This window comes from Elephas maximus, chromosome 22 (assembly GCF_024166365.1).
Source record: "Elephas maximus indicus isolate mEleMax1 chromosome 22, mEleMax1 primary haplotype, whole genome shotgun sequence".
Lineage (NCBI taxonomy): Eukaryota > Metazoa > Chordata > Mammalia > Proboscidea > Elephantidae > Elephas > Elephas maximus.
This window is the reverse complement of record NC_064840.1, coordinates 9,711,865-9,724,560: the sequence shown is the minus strand read 5'-3', so window position 1 is coordinate 9,724,560 and position 12,696 is coordinate 9,711,865. Positions and strand designations below refer to the sequence as shown.

Below are 12,696 nucleotides of genomic sequence, written 5' to 3'. Positions count from 1 at the left end.
CATCCTCAATAAAGTCCCCACTGTTCACTAAGTCTTGGTGTGGGCAGAACCTTTCAAAAGGGGGGTGCCTGCTGGCTGAATCACAGACGGCGCCCAGCACAGCGCCAGGTACAGAGGTGGCGCTCAATCAATATGTGTGTGGAATGGCATGGTGCTCAGACACGAAGGAGGCAGAGACCCCAGCGGAACCACCCAGCCGTCACCAGGAGCACCCCTCATACCAGGGCTGGCCAGGAGAGCCGGCTTCTCCAGGAGGAACTTCTGTGCGGGGAAGAAGGTCTCCTTAGCCATAAGCAGCGAGTCGTCCGGCTTGGCCAGGCCCTGAGGAGACAGGAGGTCAGGCTGAGAGGGCACCGCTGGTGGGAGGCTCTAGGCAGCCCACCCTGCAGGGATGGTGGTGGGGACACTAACCTGGGACAGACCGCAGTTGCTGGAGGCCAGCTTCATGGCTTTCAGGATGCTGCCGGAGAAAGCGTCTGAGGTCAGCTGGTCCCCAGGGGCAGGAACGATTACCCAGTAAGCAAGGTAGGCACAGGCTTACTTGTGCTTGCTTACTAAGCCATACTTACTTACATACTTACTATGGGTTAGTAAGTAAAACACAAGTAAGCCCGTGCCTACCTTACTTACTGGTTACTCTGCCCCTGCCGAGAGGTTGGGAAAAGGGCTGGCTGGCCTGAGGCATTCTACCTGCTCCTTCCCTGATTGAGAACAACTGCTCCCCACCCCCAACCCTGTATGTCACTGGGTTCTCTTTGCAACAACAGGCCTTAAGTTGCAGGCTCATTAACGAGGTGTCATGGATTGAATTGTGTTCCTCCACAAAATATTTTGTGGTCCCGAGCCCTGCACCCATGAATATGACCCTGTTTGGGGAAATATGGTTTTTCTTTGCAGATGTTATCAGTTAGAAAAGTCATACCAGATAGGGTAGGTTCTATTCCTAATCTCTCCAGGGTGGCATTTTATAAAAGACAAGGACAGACATGGAAAGAGGGCCACACACAAGGGGAAGACTGAATGCCAGGATCCTTCTGTAAATCAAGAAGTGCCCAGGGCGACTGAGGCTGAGAGACAAGGAAGGATCTTCCCCTAGGGCCGGCACAGAGAGAGAACACAGCCCTGCCAATGCCCTGAATTTCGATTTAGCCTCCAGAACTATGAGACAATAAATTTTGTTCTTTAGGATTTTGTTATGGCAGCACTAAGTGACTAGGACATGGATTACAGTGTTACCTGGGAGGGGTGCTGGCTAACTGACTCCCGTGCTGGCCGGATTTAGCTCAGAGAATTAATATTTCACCCCAGTTACAACCCCCACAGGCCCACCAAGATGGCCACCTTGTATATTCTCCTGCAGGCAGCTCTTGAGGGAGTAGGGTCAAGGATGGTTAACTGGACACCCAAAATACCAGTGAAGAACAGGTAAGAGCGCTATAAGCGGGGTCTGGTAGGAAGGAGTAAGATTATCAGCTCTGCCAAGAGCCCCATCTTGTCTTCCCAGGCAGCACCCCAGTCCCGTGGAGCCCTACTCCACACAGTACCTCAGTTCGGTTTTGATTTCCTCATAGTCAGACTGCGCCTGGAGCTTCTCTTCCAGCTTCTAAAAGAGCAAAGAAAGATGGTGAGGCCGGTCCATGTGGCCTGAAGGACCGGCTGAGATGGTCCTTCTGCCTGGGGTCGCCTGGCCCATCTCCTGAGCTCCTTTCCCATAGCCTACCTCAATGGCCTCGGACTTGGCCGTGAGCTGCCGTTCCAGGTCTGCGATCTGGTTGGCAGAGGTCTCCTCCAGCTCCTGCAGAGAGTTCTGGAGGTGCTGCACATCCTTCAGCAATCGCAGGATCTCCCTGTCTTTGGAGGCCAGGGCAGCCTCCAGCCGAGGGCCTGAGCACAGTGCGAAGCTCATCTTATCCTGGGGGCAGAGAGGGGCTTTGAACTGAAGGGCTTGGGCAGGGACTGCAGGGCTGGCTCCCCTTGCCCCTGAAATCCTCAGTAAAACAGGAAATCCATCTGTGGTGCAGCCCCAGGGCTCAGCTCCACACAGTGACACAGGCCCCTCTTCCCACCACCACACCTTTGCTCATGCTGGTCCCACCAGCCTTCATGCCTGTTACTCTCTTCCTGCAAATCAATCAGGAGGGAGAAGGAGCGGTCAGGGAAGGGTTTCTGGAGGAAGATACATCTAAATTGTGATGAAGTTCAAGAAAAAGTTAGTGATTTGGAAAACTGCTTGGAAGCATCTACTAAAGTTGAACCTAAGCCTCCCAGCGACTCCGCTCATTGGTGTATGCCCATGAGAAATGCAGGCACCTGTGCACCAAGACACAGGTACACAAATGTTCACAGTAGCACTCTCTGTAATAGCCAAAACCTGAAAACACCCAAACGCCTATCGACAGAAGAATGGACAAATAAACTGCGGTATAGTCACACGATGGAAAACTATATAGCAATGAAAATGAACAACACACAAATACTCACAACACAGCATGGATGAATCTCCTGAATATAATATGGAGCAAAAGAAGCCACACAAAAGAGCGCACACGGTGTGATTCCATTAAGATCAATGCAAAGGCAGGCAAAACCGACTGGTGCTGTCAGAAGTCAGGGTAGTAGTACTCCTTGGGGAGGAGTACCTGGAAGGCAGCCTGGGGGGTCTTCTCGGGGGCTGGTAACACTCTGTTTGCTGGGTACAGGGTGTGTTTGCTTTGTGGAAATTCAATGTGCTGTGCACTTATGATATGTACTTCCTTGTGTACGCTATACTTCAATTAAAAAGTTTATTAAAAAAAAGAACAAAAAAGGGAAGCAGTTAGCTGCATGAGGAAGTGCAGGTGATGGGGTGTTCTTAGCAGAGGGAACAGCATGTTCAAAACTTTGGTTTTCAGGCCCAGGTCCTACCCCAGGGGGATGTCCTCACCCCAGGCAGCAAAAGACCCTCAGGGTTAGACTGAGACCTTAGAGCCACAGGCCACATTTGGGGGTGGTTCCTTCCTCCTAATTTCCTATCAGCCCCAGTCTCACGGCTTTGCCAGCCTTTAGGAAATGATCACTTTGTCCTGGACGAAGCAGGAGAAGTTGCTGTTTGAGAGAACCTGCAGTGAGGCTGGTCTCAGGCTTAGTTACAAACGAATCTAAGAAGCATCAGGGGAAAAAGTAAAAAAAACACCACCACCACCAGCCCCAGCCCCAGCCCCAGCTATTCTTCCATGGAGATAAATGCCAATTAAAACAGGAAGCGGATGCCATTAATACATTAAATTAATTAGCATCGAGCGCCACTGTTGTGCTCAGAAAAGCTCACCCCCTCAAGCCAGCAAAGTTCCCCGTGGCTGATTAGCGCGGGCATTTGCTGGGTTCCGTGGGGGTTAATTAAGAACCACTGGCAGGTTCCTCTTGCAGGCATTCTCATGAGCTTGCTCGCTCTCTGTCTCTCCCACATCTCTGCTCTCTTGTGTTCTCTCTGTCTCTCCCACATCTCTGCTCTCTTGTGTTCTCTCTGTCTCTCCCACATCTCTGCTCTCTTGTGTTCTGTCTCTCTGTGTTGTGTAGACACCAGGTATGTGGACACATACACACAGTCTAATGGGACACAGCCACTGGCTAACATACACAAGGACACACCTGCAGACACAGAATACACTGGCACACATACCTGCCCAAGCACTCATGCTGACACGCACACACACAGAAATACACAGGCATCAAGGAGGCACACTCACACGGACATGTCACTGTGACACACACCGATGCGTGTGCTCAAAGAGGTCACATGCTCACATGGGCAAAAATATCTCCAGACACACCAAAACACACCGCCACCACGACTACTATTACTACTACTGGCAGCAAACATTTACTGAGCATATGCTATGAGCAGGGCTTCAAACCAGCTCTTCCCGGTTCAAACATGGCCGAGAAAATGACACTGGAACAGACTTGAATTTTTAGAATTTGGGTGAACCAGAACTATAACCGGAACGGGAAAAATTACAGGTTGAAGTCTTGCTGGAAACTTAATCTCCTCTTAAAAAACAAGGGCACCACACACATTGCATAGCAACCAAATTTCTTGCCCATCAGATTTTGCAGTCTCAAACAGTGGTGCCATGCTCAAAGCTGGTGGCCGGCTGTGCCACTCTGAATGTGTGTCACTCTCTTCAGTCCTACGAATAATCCAGTCTCATGCGTCAGCTCCTGAAAGGACTCCCGATGCCTCTTCCAAGTCTCCCATTTCAGGGCTTCGACCTCTAATTTTTCCAGTTCTGGTTCTGAATCACCCACATTTAAAAAATTAAATTAATTAGCACTGAGCGCCACTGTTGTGCTCAGAAAAGCTCACCCCGCAAGCCAGCAAAGCTCCCTGTGGCTGATTTAAAAAATTTGGGTCTGTTCTGGTTTTGCTTCGTTGGCCATGACTGAACCGGTTCAAACCAGTTTGAAGCTCTGGCTGTGAGCCAAGCGTGATTTTAAGTACTTTACATGTAATCCTCTCAATAATCTTAAAAGGTAGGTCTTCCTTGTACAAATGAGGAAACTGAGGCACAGATAGATTAAGGATACAGTCACTTGCCCAAAGGTCACAAACAGACACAGCACAGAGTAAGAGATGCTCAAAGAGACACATACCAATATCCAGACAGCCAGACCAAGACACATGGGCCTGCGTATCAGGGTGTCAGACGAAGTAAAAATTATGCTGACCACTTCATGTTCATGGGTGGAGACTGAAAATCACTCCAGAGTGGCCTTGTTATTATGTCAGGAGTCATGTGTCTCATCCCTTGGCATGCAGAGTTTGGAGAGAAGGAAGACCAATTTACATAAGGAGCCCAAGGTCTTGTGGAGGGGAGAGACTAAAACCACTAATACATGAGAGGAGAGGGAGGCTGGGGTGGCTCTACCCAAAATTCCTTGGCAGGAAATGACACCAGGACCCAAAAGAGGAACTAACCAGGAGGAATGAGAAAGGCTTAGCCAGTAACCTCAGATCGATGACTGAGGAGGACAGGTTCTTTACGGCATGTGGCTGGAGTGGGAAACCCCCCTGGGACCAATTACCCTGGCATGTCTTGGGAACCGATGGCCAAATAAGAGAGTTAAACCTCAGATCTTGGGGTGTGGCTCCACTACAGTCCTGCAGGGACTGAGACAAGCAAAGTCACCAACTTTCACTGTCCCACACATCCACCAGGCTGTGTGAGACCAGCGTTTAATAGTGATGCCTGATGGCAGCCTCCGGAACCGCACCGCGGCTATACTGATGAAACTCACCCCTACTCTGCTGGGTATCTGGTGACAGGAATGATTCCTCTGCCCTGAGTAAGTTCTGGAATTCTCAGGCAACTGGGGGTTAGCGAGGTCTCCAAAGGAAGACGATAGACTTTCTGTTTATCAGGGTATGTAGGAGACCAAACCATTACTTGGAAAATTGAGAGGGCTGTGGCTGTATTTTTACCCTCAGCTGGCGAAGCAAGCCATAGAATTACGTTTAACTTACACATTGACCTTGGCAATCAAACAGCTCTGCCCACTGTGTGCACACAAGGACCACACACACCCATTCATAATGTCACACAGGTGGACACAATCAACCCCCACAAATGTCACCACGTGTTTACACCCAAACCACAGCCTTTCCTAACCTTCCTCTCTGGCTTCCTGTCTCACCTCCCAAGACCACCCTTACCCCACTGGGCCCCTGGGGGGAGCAGCAGGCCAGGCGGATGGAGCTGTTGACGGAGGCGAGCTGTTCTCGAAGACTTTCCACCTCCCGTTGGGCAGCCTCCGCTCGCTGGGGAGGAGAATGGGGAAAGTACGGTTAAGACATGAGTGCAGCCACAAGGAATTCCACTTCCGATGGCCACACCCACCTCCTTTCAAAGTCCCACCCAAGTCTGCCCACCAGATGTCAACACACCTGAAGCCAGAGGAAGGGCAGGATGTAGGTACCGTGACTATAAACGTGATATCGGAGGCTCAGAGACTAAAGGACTTGCAAGGACCGGGGCTGGGACTAGATGATAGGGACCCCAGGGAAGGCTGGGGTCCACGCATACTTGGCGGCTGTGTGGCTGGGATTGAGTGAGAGGGCTGGAGGGAATGGGAGGGGGAGAAAAGGAGGAGAGAGAAGCAGTCTCTGGCTTGCCCCCGACCCCCCCACAGAACATGGTTCCTTCACTGGGTCTGGTTGGAAGGGACCTGCCTCCCAGCTCACCCAGAGGTGGGTACTTGCAGGCTGGGGTCAAGGCCCTGCCTCCTTCTGCCTGCTGCCAGGAGACGCCTGGGGAGACCTTGCAGGCAGTAAGCCCACCTGAGCAGGGCTTGCAGGCTATCCCCCACCCCGCCTGCAATGCTAACCTTCCTCACTCTCCTGTTTGTCCCTCAGGGGTCTGCTCCATGCCACTTCCTCCTGGATGTGGTCCCTGACCCTGCAGTCTGGGCCTTTCCTGTCTATTCCTGCTGGGGCCACTGTTTCCAAACTGCCTGTCTGCACCCCCAGCCCAGACTTCCTTCCCTGGGAAGCTCCTGGTCCCAGCACTCCGCATGTTCATGGCACACAAGTCAGTAAATATTGAGGCTCCCCCTGCAGCCCCAGTCCAGCTTGAGACCCTGGGCAGAACAAGCCCCACTCCAGCCAGAGGCGAGCCTCCGGGTGTCCTCACCTGATTGGCTTTCTCCAGGTTGGTCATGATCAGGCCGACTTCATCTGCCCTGAGACAAAAAGACCAGGCCCTGAGGAGGGGCCTCTGGAGGTTGCAGGGCCCTGCCCATCCTGCTATCCCAGCCCCTGCCTGAGCCAAAACCAAACCAAACACCCTGCCATTGAGTCGATTCCGACTCATAGCAATAGTATAGGACAGAGTTGAACTGCCCCATATGGTTTCCAAGGAGCGCCTGGTAGATTCAAAGCGCCGACCTTTCAGTTAGCAGCCGTAGCTCTTAACCACTACGCCACCAGTTTCCAAGGGTCCAGAAATGGGGCTGAGGAGCTTCTTCAGGGAGAGAAGCCAGCCCGGGGGGAGAAGACCTCAAAGGGTGGGGAAATGGGGACAACATCTCAGCACTGGCCCCTCAGGCAGCCTGGCCTCCCATCTCCCAAGGGGTCACTCTCTGAGCTTCAGCAGAGCCCAGCCTCTGGGCCTCTGTCCTTGCTGTCCCTTCCTCCTGGAGTGCCTGTCCACCAGTGAACAGCATCCGTCCGGCTTGAAGACCCAGCTTTACAGTGTCCCCCGGAGGCCTCTCACAACTACTCCCAGGCGGTCATTCCTTTATTTTGCTGACCCCTTTAAGATTGCCAGCACCTGGGGGCTAGGATCAGCCCTGTCCACCTTGGTCTCCATTCTGCCTAGCATGTGGCAGGGACACAGGAGGCTTGAGGGGGGCATTTGGTGCCTAAAACTGACACATGTGTGCACACACATTCAGGGCCATCCTTTGCACCCTTCCCGGCGTCCTTCACGTGGCCACCTCCTCATCTTTCAGGTCTCGGCCTAAACATCACCTCCTCAGGGAGGCCCTCTTTGACCACCCTGGCTAAGAGGGCCCCCTCCTTATTATCCTCTCTTGCTGCTCCTGGTCCTTCCCTTCATAGCATTCACCATGTGCCCAGTGCAGAGCTGGGCAGACAGTAGGTGCTCAATAAGTGCTTGTGGAATGAGTGATGTCTTGAAGCCTGAAGGAACATGAATGCAGACTAATTTAGGTTAACACCATCTGGCCCTGTGGGCTGGACTGGCGTTGGGGGTTGGGGGTAGCCCCAGGAGATAGGGGTGAGGTGGAGTCCCTGTCCCAGGAGTGTCATTTACAGGCTGTGGTGCAGGCGAGGCACAGAAGATGGGGGAGCAGAGGATGGGGTTGGAGCCAAGGTGGCTTAATGACGCAGGTGCCTCAAGTGGAGGGTTGGAGGGAGAAGGGTCAAAAGGAAGAGGCATGTCTGGGAGGGCCAGGGGGAGGGGCAGTTCTAGGAGGGCCAGAGGGAGGAGGCAGTTCTAGGGAGGTCAGAGGGAGGAGGCAGTTCCAAGATTGCCAGAGGGAGGGAGAAGTTCTAGAAGGGCAGGAGGGAGGAGGCACGACCTGGAGGGTCCGAGGGAGGGGGCAGTTCTAGGAGGGCCAGAGGGAGGAGGCATGTGCTGGAGGGGCCAGAAGCAGGAGGCAGATCCTGGAGGGTCAGAGGAAAGCAGCCTGTTTGGGAAGGACAGAGGGAGCGGCACACCTCTGCAGGGTGCTCCCTTACTTGGACGCCGCTTCCTCATCATATTTCCGCCGCAGCTCCAGCAGCTCTGTCTGTGTGGCCTTTAACGCTGGGAAAAAGAAAACAGGCTGGGTGAGGCTCCCACCCCCAAGAGGGAGAGGGCTGGGCCCCACCAGGCAGATGGAACCCATGCATAGTGTGAGGCCCTTAAGGCAGAACAAGGCGGGGGTGGGGTGGGGGGGAGACCTTTCTCATCATTAGAACTGGTGACAGGGAGTGAGTTTCCATTCCTGAGGGGCTTCAAGCTGGTGGGGGATGTGAGTGGCCAGGGTGGGGAAGGCAGACAAGAACATTCTCTATGAGTCTATGGAGCTGAGGGGCCCAGGCAGAGTGGGGGGTGCTATTTGCCCCAGGGCCTGGGGCTATGAATCCCCCAACACTCTGGGTCGCCCAAGGACCTGGGTGGGGCCAGCTGTTCATAAGTACAACCCACCCTGAGGTCCTGACCTGGTGATGGAAGAGGAGGAGACATGGGGTGGGGATGCGGTGAGGGGGAAGACCAAAGCTGTTAACGGACATATTCACATTATAATAAACAAGGGTTTTCCTACAAAATTCCAGATTTCTGTTGGAAAACTGAAGGGATTAGCCACATTGGGTCACATGGCTGCCCCTGGCTGGCACCGAGCTGCAGTCATCTCTTTAGACAAGGCCTGGGCTCTCCAGTTTGCCGGAGACCTCATCCCTCCCCATTGCCTTTCCTGACTCTGTTCTCACTGCATGCCCGGCCCCTGTAGGCGTTGCGTTTGCCGCCCTGATCTGATTCTACCTCAAACCCTCTTTCCACAGCAATATGGCCACTGGGGGCTAGAGGCCTCAGATCCCAGCTGAGTGAGGTAGGCCTTCCCTCTCCCTTCCCAAACTGCCTTCTCGTCTTCTGGTTCTGGAACACCTGAGTCTGGCAGACAAAGGTGTGTCCCCACGTTGGCTGCCCCTCTGTTGCCCCTCCTGCTGGGCCTCCTGGTCTGCCAGGCAGGGTGCTGATCGAGGGCAGGGGACATGTCCTGATACATACCTGAATGTAGAACCTTGATTTTCTCCTCTGCCTCCCCCAGTCTGGCTGCCAGAGTGATTTGTACTTCTTGAAGGCCCCTGTGGAGAGACAGGCTGCTTATGTCAGCCGCAGGGATGGCCTGGCCTGGGTCCCTGAACCAGACCCCATCCCGGCTTCATATTCCCTTACCTGGTTCCTAGAAATCTGCAACTCTGTCTTTTTAACATAGAAATTCAGGTATTTGGCTGCCCTGTTGTTGTTAACTGAGGTGAAATTCATGTAATACAAAGTTAACCATTTTAAAATGGACAATTTAGTGGCATTCAGTATATTCACAATATTGGGCAACAGCCACCTGTCTAGTTCCAGAACACTTTGATCACCTCAAAATGAAACCTTGTACCCACTAAGCAGTTCTCCCCATTTCCCTCATCTCCTACCCCTGGAAACCGCTTATCTACTTTCTGTCTCTATGGATTTGCCTGTTCTGGACATTTCATATGAATGGAATTAATAATACCTGGTCTTTTGTGTCTGGCTTCTTTTGCTTAGCATCATGTTTTCAAGGTTCATCCATGTTGTGGCATGTATTAATAACATTCCTTTTTATGGCTGAAGAGTATTCCATTGTATGGGTGTACCACATCTTGTTTATCCCATTCATCTGTGATGGGCATTTGGGCTGTTGTGAACAGGCCTGCTCTGAACAACCAGGTACATGTACTAGTATGAGTCCCTGTTTACAGTTCTCCTGGATCTAAAGCTAGGAGTGGGTTTGGTGAGTCACATGGTAACTCCAGGTTTAACTCTGTGAGGAACCACCCAACTGTTTTCCACAGCTGCCCTGTTGTGCTGACTGTGTGGCCTCCATGATGGCTGCCTCAGTTAAGCTTCTGTTAGAGTTTTCAGGGTCCTACAGGAAGTCACCTCATCTCTCTAGGCTTCAGCTTTCTCTTCTGTAAAATGGGGTTTCTGAGGGGACCTGCTTCAGTGGGGGTATGATGATATTTGCTCAATATCATCGGCTACTGCCCCTATGGGAGGGGTACACTTTTCCTCCTTGTGTGGCAAGAGTTTGGGGTTCTCAGCCAGCTCCTTGGGGCCTACCTCAGGCATGATTCAAGCTTCTTACCAGAGCAGGAGGAGCCCTAGGAGGACCAGAGATGGTTTATGCAAAGCGCAGTGACTTCCAGGAAGGCATCCCCTTTGCCTCTGAGCTCACATCCTACCCTTCCCCCTTGCTCACTCCATTTCTGTCACACTCACTTCCTTGCAGCTCAACACACCAGGCACGTTCCCATCTCAGAGCCTTTGCACGGGCTGTTCCCTGTGCCTGGAACACCCTTCCCCTACATACCTGCAAAGCTCACCCTCTTACCTCCTTGGGCCTTTGTTTGCCTTCTCAGGGAGGTCTCTCTAACATCCTATTTAAAACCACAGCCTCCTGCCCCACCTTGTGCCCCCTCCCCTGATTTATTTTCCCCACTACCCTTATTATCATCTAACACACCATATATTTTATCTTGTTCATTCGTGTGTCTCCTTCACTAGAAAGTAAACTCCAAGACAGCAGGGATTTTTGTCTGTTTTGTTTGTTGCTGTGTCTCCTGAGCCTAGAACAGTGCCTGGCACACAGTAGGTGCTCCATAAATATGTGGTATGAATGAAGGAAAGAATAAGTGAATGAATAAAGAGTTAAATGTAATCATCACCATAAAACTGTCCTAGGTCTAGAACTACCCCAAGACTGTAGGCATTATTACCACCATACCAATAGTAAGGGCAATCACTAACTAAGCACCTACTGTGTACAAGTGCTGAGCTAAACACTTACAGGTAACATCTTATTTCGTTTTCACAGCAGGCGAGGAGTTGATACCACCATTAGCCCGTTTTCCAGATGGGGAAACTGAGGCTGAAGGGTGATGTGACCTTCCTAGGACTGGCCACACAGCAAGTCAGCAACTTGAACTCAGACCTGCTGGAGGCCAAAAGCCTCGCCCTTTCTGAATCGCGGGTGTAGGGGGAGTTGGTTTCCTCAGGAGGGTGACTGTCCAGCCCCCCTCCTAGCCCCACACGCCCCTCCCTCACTCACTTTTGTTTCTCGGCCTCATTTCTCTGCAGCAAGGTTTCTGTCAAGAGGGCTTTGCAGGGAAGGCCTGGGAGGCGGCTGCCCTCAGTCAGCGTGGGCCTGGCCGGAGTCGTCCCCTCTCTTTGCTCTGGGGGAGGAAAAGAGGGAAAAACACCCCTCACTGGGAGAATGGCCTGAGGGCCAGTTGCTTTCTGCAAGCCAGGATTGGCTGTGCTGGGGGAAGAATCAATTTCCCAAACTTGGGCCTTGGAGAGAGTGCAGCTGTTGGATCCTCTGTCACCGTGGCACCTCCCAGCTGCAAGTGAGCCCAAACGTCTGTTCCCATAGTGCCTGCCTCAGGCAGCACACCCAGAAGCCTCCTCTGCTCTCCCAGACCCATTCATGCTGCCTCGACCTGCTGTTTGTTTTTTTATTTAATTGTAGTAAAACAGACACACAATTCAAGATTTTAACCCTTTTAAAGTACGTAATTCATTGGCGCCCCCCGCCCCAAAGTGTCTGTCAGTTTGTCGTACCATGGGGGTCTGTGTGTTTCTGTGATGCTGGAAGCTATGCCACCGATATTCAAATACCAGCAGGGTCACCCACGGCGGACAGGTTTCAACACTAATGTCCAAAGACCAGACGAGTTGTGGAATGACATCAAGGACACCATACATGAAGAAAGCAAGAGGTCATTTAAAAGACGGGAAAGAAAGAAAAGACCAAAATAGATGTCAGAAGAGACTCTGAAACCTGCTCTTGAATATCGAGTAACTAAAGCAAACAAGAAATCATGAAGTAGAAGAGCTGAACAGAAGATTTCAAAGGGTGGCTCAAAAAGACAAAGTAAAGGATTATAATGACATGTGCAAAGAACTGGAGACAGAAAACCAAAAGGGAAGAACACACTCACAATTTCTCAAGCTGAAAGAACTGAAAAGTCAAGCCTTGAGCTGCAATACTGAAGGATTCTATGGGGTAAATACTAAATGACACAGAAAGCATCACAAGAAGATGGAAGGAATACACAGAGTCACTATACCAAAAAGAATTGGTTGACGTCCAACTGTTTCAGGAGGTAGCATATGATCAGGAACCGATGGTGCTGGTGCTGAAGGAAAAGTCGAAGCTACACTGAAGGCACTGGTGAAAATAAAACCAAAAAAACCCAAACTTGTTGCCGTTGAGTCAATTCTGACTCACAGAGACCCTACAGGACAGAGTAGAACTGCCCTATAGTTTCCAAGGAACACCTGGTGGATTTGAACTGCTGACCTTTTGGTTAGCAGCCGTAGCTTTTAACCACTATGCCACCAGGGTTTCTACTGAAAAACAAGGCTCTAGGAATTGACATAATACGAACTGAGATAT

The 12,696-nt window shown here is 51.6% G+C and overlaps 1 protein-coding gene across 8 annotated transcripts in view; it reads right to left on the bottom strand.

The window, feature by feature from the left end:
• Positions 1 to 12,696, bottom strand: part of CUX2 (cut like homeobox 2) — a 276,654-nt gene that overhangs the window by 24,654 nt on the left and 239,304 nt on the right. For 7 of the 8 annotated variants that reach the window (XR_007514987.1, XM_049866783.1, XM_049866784.1 and 4 more), the window contains exons 6-14: positions 11,347 to 11,470; positions 9,273 to 9,349; positions 8,240 to 8,306; positions 6,669 to 6,717; positions 5,693 to 5,797; positions 1,721 to 1,912; positions 1,545 to 1,603; positions 412 to 460; positions 222 to 321 (exon numbers count right to left, since the gene is read on the bottom strand). Coding sequence is in view for 7 of the 8 variants with exons in the window: in XM_049866783.1 (XP_049722740.1) it covers positions 222 to 321; positions 412 to 460; positions 1,545 to 1,603; positions 1,721 to 1,912; positions 5,693 to 5,797; positions 6,669 to 6,717; positions 8,240 to 8,306; positions 9,273 to 9,349; positions 11,347 to 11,470 (822 nt within the window). In the remaining variant the exon portion in view is untranslated. Of the gene's footprint in view, positions 1 to 221; positions 322 to 411; positions 461 to 1,544; positions 1,604 to 1,720; positions 1,913 to 5,692; positions 5,798 to 6,668; positions 6,718 to 8,239; positions 8,307 to 9,272; positions 9,350 to 11,346; positions 11,471 to 12,696 lie in introns of those variants that run through there. The other variant, XM_049866786.1, reaches the window with a different exon arrangement.